The sequence below is a fragment of the Somniosus microcephalus genome, unplaced genomic scaffold, assembly GCF_052327205.1.
Source record: "Somniosus microcephalus isolate GS21.2 unplaced genomic scaffold, FLI_Smic_1.0 unresolved_chr1, whole genome shotgun sequence".
NCBI lineage: Eukaryota > Metazoa > Chordata > Chondrichthyes > Squaliformes > Somniosidae > Somniosus > Somniosus microcephalus.
The window spans coordinates 147,319,161-147,328,324 of NW_028225179.1; the positions used below are offsets into that span (position 1 = coordinate 147,319,161).

Here is a 9,164-nt window from a genome sequence, read left to right on the forward strand (position 1 = left end):
GCTGATTGGCAGAAAAACCAAAGGCGACGTGAGGAAAAACTTTTTTGCACAGCGATGCTTATGATCTGGAATTCTCCGATTGAAAGGCTAGTGGATGCAAATTCAATCGTGGCTTTCAAAATGGAATTCGATAAGTTCCTGAAGGAATATAATTTGCAGGGCTGCGGGGAAAGGGCGGTGGAGTGGGACTAGCTGATGCTCTTGCAGCGAGCCGGCATAGGCTTGATGGGATGAATGGCCTCTTTCTGTGCTGTAGCCTTTCTATGATTCTATGATTATATGGGTGTCCTGGGCAATATTTATCCCTCTATCAACATCACCAAAACAGATTATCTGGTAATTATCTCATTGTTGTTTGTGGGAGCTTGCTGTGCACAAATTGGCTGCTGCATTTCCTACTTTACAACAGTGATGACACTTCAAAGTACTTCATTGGCTGTAAAGCACTTTGGGATTTCCTGAGGTCATTAATTGTGCTATATAACGCATGTTCTTTCTTCACTCATTCAATCCACATCCCAATTTAAGAATGATAATCTAGGCTGACACTTCAGTGCAGTGCTGCACTGTCAGAGTTGTCGTATTTCAGATGAGCCATTAAACCAAAGCCCTAGTTTGTTCAGGTGCATGTGAAAAATCCCATGACACTCTTTGAAAAAGAGACATTGGGGCTGAAATTTGTCATGCAAGAGTGCATTGCTTGATTTTCTGTCCATTTAATTCCCAGACATTAGGAGCATGGGAAGAGGAGAAGACCAATCAGCCACTTGAAACTATTCTGCCATTCAATGTCTGATCTGTATCTTAACATCATTTATCCGCGTTTGCTTCATATCCCTTGATATCCTTAGCTAGCAAAACTCTGTTGACCTCAGTTTTTGAAGTTTCAATTGACCAAAAATCCACAGCCATTTGGGGATAAAGTTTCAGATTTCCACTACCCTTTGTGTGAAGAAGTGTTTCCTGATTTCACTCCTGATTGGCCAGCCTCTAAATTATAATTATGTCTCCTTGCTTTGGACACCCCCACCAAGAGGAAATAGTACCTCTGTTGGATTATCTCTAAGATGTGTTAGGCTTCATACGAACTCCTTCGCTTTCTGGGAATTAACTGTTCACCGTGTAAAATGAAAAAAAACATTGATTAATAATTTACTTCTACATTTCTAGAAAGCAGATTGAGGAACATTGTTTTTGGACAAGAGAGAGTCAGAGAAAGGACACTTACATTATTTGAGGTGAATCAGGCTATAGTTGGGATGAACTTTCTTTCCAAATCCTAGCGAAGTACTGTAAGGGTTAAATGTAGATAAAGTCCTTCTGATGCTAATCCATTACGCCCAGGTCAGAGGCTGATTATTCTGCAGTGAGTGTCTCACCTCCTGACTCCGCAAAGCATTTCCACCATCTACAAGACACAAGTCAGGAGCGTGATGCAATACTCTCCACTCGCCTGGATGAGTGCAGCTCCAACAACACTCCAGGACAAAGCATCCTGCTTGATTGGCACCCATCCACCACCTTAAACATTCACTCCCTCCACCACCAGCGCACCGTGCCTGCAGTGTATACCATCTGCAAGTTGCAGTGCAGCAACTCACCAAGGCTTCCATGTCAGCACCTCCCAAACCCGCGACCTCTAACACCTAGAAGGACAAGGGCAGCAGGTGCATGGGAACACCAACACCTCCAAGTTCACCTCCAAGTCACAAACAATCCTGACTTAGAAGAATATCACCGATCCTTCATCGTCACTGGGTCAAAATCCAGGAAATCCCTCACTAACAGCACTGTGGGAGCACCTTCACCACACGGACTGCAGCGGTTCAAGAAGGAAGCACACCACCACATTCTCCAGGGCAATTTGAGATGGGCAGTAAATGCTGGCCTTGCCAGCGATGCCCACATTCCCGAACGAATAAAAAAAATGTCATTACTGTCCCAGGTAAGAGTTAACGCAGGCTAGATGTAGAGTAATACTGCCTGGTCAAGATCACCTGGAACACAGGAACACAGGAACAGGAGGAGGCCATTCAGCTCCTTGGGCCAGTTCTGCCATTCAGTCAGATCCTGGGTGATCTATATCTCAACTCCATTTACCCACCTTTGCTCCATATCCCTTGATACCCTTACCCAACAAACACCTGTCAATCTCAGTCTTGAGAGCTCCAATTGCCCCCCAGAATCCATAGCCTCTGGGGAAGAGAGTTCCCAATTTCCACTATCCTTTGTGTAAAAAGTGCATCCTCACATCACCCCTGAACAGCCTCACTCTAATTTTAAGATGATGTCCTCTTGTTCTTGAATCCTCCACCAGCAGAAATAGTTTCTCTGTTTCTGCCCCATCGGATCCTTTTACATTTTAAACACCTCGATCAGATCACCCCTCAATCTCTTATACTCAAGCTAACACAAGCCTAGTTTATGCAAGCTGTCCTCCTAATGGAGATAGACAGATTTTTGAACAATGAGGGAGTGAAGGGTTATGGGGAGCGGGCAGGGAAATGGAGCTGAGCCCAAGATCTGATCAGCCAGGATCTCATTAAATGGCGGAGCAGGCTCGAGGGGCCAAATGGCCGACTCCTGCTCCAATTTCTTATGTTCTTATGTTTAACCCTGTAAACCCTGATCTAATTCTGGCGAATCTGTGCCGCAATCCCTCCAATGCCGATATATCCTTCCTGACCTTGTATCCTGGCCAATATTTATCCTTCAACCAAAATCACCAAAACAGATGATCTACTCATTTATCTCATTGCTGTTTCTGGGATCTTGCTGTGCGCAAACTGCTTTCTTGTCTCCTACATTACAACAGTGACAACTCTTCAAAAAATATTTAATCGGCTGTAAAGCGCGTTGGGACACTGAAAGTTCGTGAGAGGCGCTATAGAAATGAAAGTTCTTTCGTTTTTATCTTAATTTTTTTAATCTCCTGATAACCTTCTATCTTTTTTCTCTCCTTCATTTTTAATGACGCATTGGTACCGTGTAAATACATTTAGAAAATGGGGCAGAGATTTGTGTCCACTTTTGGTTTTGTTAAAGTTTCAGGAGAACTTTGCGAAACTGACTGGCTATTTGTACATTGAGTGAAAGTTAGGCTGATCCGGGCTCGCATCATGAGCACACTCAGCTCAGGAGAAGTGTGTTTTTTCCAATTGCCGCAGCATTTAGCTGGGTATTTCCTGCTCCATTGCATCACGGTTGCCGGTGGTGTTGGCCTGATCTTTATATAGAGCTGGTGTGTAGCTGCAGGGACATAAAGCACTGAGAGAGCTGAGAGACAGACGGCTGGTCCCAACAAAGCTCCGACTGACACCTGAGACCATGAGTAGTGAGCAGAAGATGCTGGACATTGAGAGTGGAGGAGTGGTTCTGGTCAGACAGTCAGACTCGAAGAGGAGCTGTTTCTGGCCGGCTCTCTGTGCGATGGCTGTTCTGGGCTTGCTGGCTGTGTCTTCCTACCTCTTACTCTGTCAACTTGGAGTTCTACCTTCAAACCAGGTGCGTAGCTCTACCTTGGAAAAGCGAGATCAAATTCCGCCGTGTTGCCTTTCCCCGGTTTCCTTTCAGTCCTCGGAGAGGCTGCTTTAAGTGTGGTGTAAAGCTGGGGAGTTATTTCAGAGCTTGCCTCCGCTGTTCCAGCTGTGAAACAATAATCTGTGTTTAACCAGTTGATCCAGGTGTTGACTTTTGCTGCTCTCAACACCTGGGCGCGCTCTGTATTGGCAAGATGCAGCGATTCAATCCTCAATCCTGCATTTCATTCCGCTTTAGCCGAGCGATTTAGTGAGCAGCAGTCAGTGCTCTGAGAAACTCTTTCTCTGCTGTCAATGTGGAGTGTGAGAGTCAGCCCGAGTCTGGACAGCCCCAGTGTCTCTGTGTAATGCTCATAAGCTGCCTGTAGATCCGGCTTGAACCTTTGTACTGAAGGTCGCCATGTGTTTCATGGACATTTGGGGTGAACTTCACATTTTAATCGCTTTCCTTGTTTTCTGTCTGAAGGTGGTAACACGGAAGTCTGAGACTGCCCGATTCCAGGATTTAGGGAATCATTCGCCCCTGGCAAACGTCGCTATTAACAGTGGTGAGTGCCCTCTCCAACAATCGCTCTCTCTCCAACAATCTCTCTCTCACCATCAATCTTTTTAGCTATATCAAACTCTCCCCCTCTCTCTCTATCAATCTCTCCCTATCAATCTCTCTCTCTCTCTTTGTCTCTCTATTTCCCCCTCTCTTTCAATTTCCCTATCTCTCCATCTCTAGGTCTCTCCATCAATACCTATCAATATATCAATCTCACTATCTATCTCTCTTTCTCGATTTCTCGCTCGCTATCTCTCTCTACCTCGATCGCTCTCTCCATCTCTCTATATCTCCCTCTCTCCATCTCTCTCTCTATCAATCTCTCTCTCCAATTCAATTCAATTCAATTCAAATCGCTTTATTGGCATGACAAGGTACATCTTATGTTGCCAAAGCATCGAAAAACATTTATGGTTGAACACATAAACGCAGGTCTATCCATACAGTGTATAAACAGATATATCCCTGAGTGTATAAATATACATTCATATAATTGGTATATACTCTTTTCTTAGATTTAATGGTTGTCCCTCTGTTTATGGCAAGCTGTAACATAGTGTGCCGCTAAGGTTACACAATTAATCTGTTCCCCTAGTCTGTATGGGAGTTTTTGGTCGTCATTCAAACTTCTGAATTCAGGGCATATTTTTGTGAATTTTGGGTAGAAATTCTCCCTTATGCACTGATATTTTCTACAAGCTCACTATCTATCTCTCCATCTCTCTCACTCCATCTCTCTCTCTATCTCTATCTCTCCCTCTCTCCATCTCTCTCTATCACTCTGTCTCTCCATCTCTCTATCAATCTCATTATCTCTCTCTCTCTCTATCTCTCTCTCTCTCGTTGTTAGTCAGTTTTTGTTGCATGTACATCATGATAGCGACTGAGTGTCCAGCCTTTCTTCTCCAGGTCTGCCTCCTCTCATGAAGCAGGTGGGGAACGACCCGAGGGGAAAAATCGCAGCTCACCTGACAGGTACGAGGCTATTCTTAACGTTATTATTAACTCCGTGTCCTGAAGGTAGCCACTCCCACTGTAGCAGAGGAACAATTTGCAGGGCTCTGGGGAAAAAGCAGAGGGATTGGGATTAATTGGCTAGCTCTACCAATGAGCTGGCATGGGCACGATAAGTCAAATGGTCTCCTTGTGTGCTGCATCATTCTCTGAATCCCCGGGTGGCAGGAGGTCTCAGCCCATCACTAAAGTGCTCATTCTTGATGTGTGAGCTGAGAGTGGCAGTGGGCTATTTCATTGCAGTGAGCCTATGATCCAAACCCAATCTTGTTCTCACATGGCACAGAATTCACTGGATAGCAATCAGTCCTGGTCAATATTTATCCCTCAATCAACATCACCAGAACAGGGTATCTGGTCACTATCACATTGCTGTTTGTGGGAGCTTGCTGTGCGCAAATTGCCTGCCGTGTTTCCTACAGTACAACAGTGACTACTCTTCAAAACTATTTCATTGGCTGTAAAGCGCTTAGCAACGTTCTGAGATATGAAAGGCGCTATAGAAATGCCAGCTGTCTTTTTTCTTTATTCCATCCTTACGATGTTCCCTCTCTCTCTCCCCTCAGCTTCTTCAACCCACAAAGGAAAGGTGATTTGGCAGAATGATGCGGACTCCACCTTCGCCGAGGGGGTGGAGTTCAGGGACAACAGTCTGGTCATCACCACCCCTGGTCAGTACTTTGTCTACACCCAGGTGGTCTTCTACAGCAAGGGATGCCGGGACAAGAGCATCTTTCTGAGCCACGAACTCGCCAAGCTCTCGTCGAGCTATCCGGAGGAAACCTTGCTGCTGAAAGCCACCAAGTCGGCCTGCCACTACGGCCAACACGGAGAGCCCTGGTACAAGACCTCCTACCAGGGAGCTGTATTTGAGTTTGATGCGGGAGATCAGATCTTCTCCAGGGTTAGTGAGGAGGCGCTGGGATATGTAGACTCCGCCCAAGGAAAGAGCTTCTTTGGAATATTCGCGTTGTGAGGAGTTCGAGTTTCTTCTTGCGAATGACGAGCAATGATGACTGATTGAGAACTTCCAATTGAAATACAGTGGAAAGTGTTCAGGGCACATTGTCCTATCTGGCACTAATGGGACAAAGAGTCTAATGTCTGCGCTATTTTATTGAGAGACTTGTTGTGGGAGAAAATATCAAATGTGTTGAGGTTGGAGGATTGGGTAGTGCGGTGGGTGATCACACTGACCTTTCACCTCTGCCATTCCAGGGTCACGGCCAACACAGACCGTTATTGATCAGAGAGATTCTGTGAATCTCCTTAAATTACTTGATATTTATTGTTATTAATGTTATTTAAGCTGGTACTCCTCAGGGAGAGAGTAATTAGACAAACCCAAGAGCTAACAAGTGGGGAATCAGTTCTGATATTCAGACTGGTTAACCCGTGTGATCAGTTATTGGTCCTTGAAGTGTATGGGCTCTGCCTTGCCATCTATGTCTGTTCCAATATGTCTATACTATCTCCGTGGACCTTCAGTGATGATATTGGTCGAAAGTCCCTGAGTTTTCTGTTTGGCGATGATGGTCAGCCAATCTCCCAGCAGTCAACTGGCTTTCCACCTCTACAACCCGATTGGTCATCTTTACACGGGATACTACTTTTCTAGAGTGTGATGGGTCGACACTTAACCAATTAAAAAGAAAAAAGAGTATTCTACAACACTACGAAAATCGTCCCCCAAAATATAATCTGGAATGTTCAACTGTTGAATATTAATTGTGGCGGATTGCCAGAAATATATGTTTTGTGGAAAAATGTGACATCTGTTTTAAAGATGTCTTTCAGTGGCATAAATACTGTCAAGTTTAGGATGTTTCTGATGGATTTAAGTTATTATTTAAATATATTTATTAATTAATTATTTATATTATTTATTTATATTATTTATATTATTTACTGGTGAGCTGTTGGATGGGATTGAATAAAATATTTTAATGACATGAAATGATTCTGTCTAATTATTGCACGTTGTTTTCCATTCAGTGCTTTTCATGAAAAATGATTTCAGTTGAGGGAAGGAATTTTATTAGTTTACTACCTGCAATTCAGATAGAGGATCATTAGATTGGAAATCTGAGAGAGGATCAGTAGATTGGGAATCTGCGAGAGGGATCAGTAGATTCAGAATATGAGAGAGGATCAGTATATTGGGAATCTGAGAGAGGGATCAGTAGATTGGGAATATGAGAGAGGATCAGTAGATTGGGAATCTGAGAGAGGATCAGTAGATTGGGAATCTGAGAGGGGGGGATCAGAAGGTTGGGAATATGAGAGAGGGGATCTGTCAATTGGGAACCTGAGAGATGATCAGCAGATTAGAAATCTGAGAGAGTATCAGGAGATTGGGAACTTGAGAGAGGGCCCGTAGATTGGGCATCTGAGAGAGGATCAGCAGATTAGTAATCTGAGAGAGTATCAGGAGATTGGGAATTTGAGAGAGGGTCAGTAGATTGGGAATCCGTGTGAAGTGACAGGTTAGGGGCCTTCTCTGTGTGAGGTGACAGTTCCTGGTATGCCTCTAATTAAAGAACCAACTGTAGGAAATTCCTCCCCGACTCCATAAGTCAATGAAGATAGATGCAAGAGATAATTGCTTACTGGAGTTAGGAGAGGATCAGTATATTGGGAATCTGAGAGGGGGGGATCAGAAGGTTGGGAATATGAGAGAGTGGATCAGTCGATTGGGAACCTGAGAGAGGATCAGCAGATTAGAAATCTGAGAGAGTATCAGGAGATTGGGAATTTGAGAGAGGGTCAGTAGATTGGGAATCCGTGTGAGGTGACAGGTTACGGGCCTTCACTGTGTAATTTTGCAGGTCATGGGTTTTCGCTGTGTGAGATGACAGTTCCGGGTATGCCTCTAATTAAAGAACCAACTGTAGGAACTTCCTCCCCGACTCCATAAGTCAATGAAGATAGATGCAGGAGATAATTGCTTACTGGAGTTAGGAGATCTGCTGTGTTGGGTTTGGTCAATAAGTTGTACAAACTGCTGACTTGGGCCTGAGAGGGCAATGGGGGCTGAATTAAAGGAATTTAAAGGTGGGTACGATCTTCAATATCGAACAGGAGGGGACTGATAGTCATCACAATGTCACCATTCACAACTTGCTTTACTCATAGCCAAACCAGCTGGCTCACTGATTGTTCCACTAGCACAGCTCCCCCGCTCAATTCTCCAACCCTCAATGGCCGGACAGAAATAGCTCAGCATTTAAGACTGCTTTCAGAATTTACACACTTTTTATCTTTCCAATTTCCTGTTGCTGTGTCTTGGACAGCTTACTCTCCTCAGCATTGTCTCAATGGGTCACACCTCTCGCCTCTGAGTCAGAAGGGTGTGAGTTCAAGTCCCTCTCCAGAGACTTGAGCCCGCAATCCCTCCTGACACACCAGTGCCAGTACAGATGGAGCACTGCACTGTTGGAGGTGCCATCTTTTGGATAAGATGTTAAACCAAAGCCCTGTCTGCCCTCTCGGGTGGACACAAAAGATTCCACGGCACTCTTTTGAATAAGAGCAATGGGGTTCTCCCAGTAGTGGGGAAGCTTTTAGAAATGATAATCCGGGACAAAATTAACAATCACTTGGACAAGTGTGGATTAATTAAGGAAAGCCAGCATGGATTTGTTAAAGGCAAGTCATGTTTAACTAACTTGATTGAGTTTTTCGCTGAGGTAACAGAGTGGGTTGATGAGGGCAATGCGGTTGATATGATGTACATGGATTTCCAAAAGGCGTTAGATAAATTGCCGCATAATATGCTTGCCAGCAAATTTGAAGCCCGTGGAACAACAGCGACAGTGGCAGCATAGATACAACATTGGCAAGAGACAGGATACAGAGAGTAGTGGTGAACAGTTGTTTATTGGACTGGAGGAAGGTATACATTGGTGTTCCCAGGGGTCGGTGCTAGGACCACTGCTTTTCTTGCTATATATTATTGACTTGGACGTGGTTGTATAGGGCACAATTTCAAAATTTGCAGATGACACAATACTTGGAAATATAGTGAACAGTGAGGAGGACAGTGATAGGCTTCAAGAATCATT

At 44.3% G+C, this 9,164-nt stretch overlaps 1 protein-coding gene across 1 annotated transcript; it reads left to right on the top strand.

Moving 5' to 3' along the window:
* The first annotated feature begins 4,991 nt into the window (after positions 1–4,991).
* Positions 4,992–6,076, top strand: LOC147096210 (tumor necrosis factor-like). Its single transcript, XM_085974115.1, has 2 exons — positions 4,992–5,061; positions 5,667–6,076. The coding sequence occupies exons 1-2, from the start codon at positions 5,010–5,012 to the stop codon at positions 6,074–6,076; spliced, it is 462 nt and encodes a 153-aa protein (XP_085830241.1). The 5' UTR covers positions 4,992–5,009.
* The last annotated feature ends 3,088 nt before the right edge of the window (positions 6,077–9,164 follow it).

What these genes read in the sequence shown, in the direction of transcription:
- LOC147096210 (XM_085974115.1), top strand. Translation starts at nt 5,010, where the DNA reads ATGAAGCAGGTGGGGAACGACCCGAGGGGAAAAATCGCAGCTCACCTG. An exon ending in AATCGCAGCTCACCTGACAG is followed by an intron (nt 5,062 to 5,666) that starts GTACGAGGCTAT and finishes CTCTCCCCTCAG; the next exon opens with CTTCTTCAACCCACAAAGGA.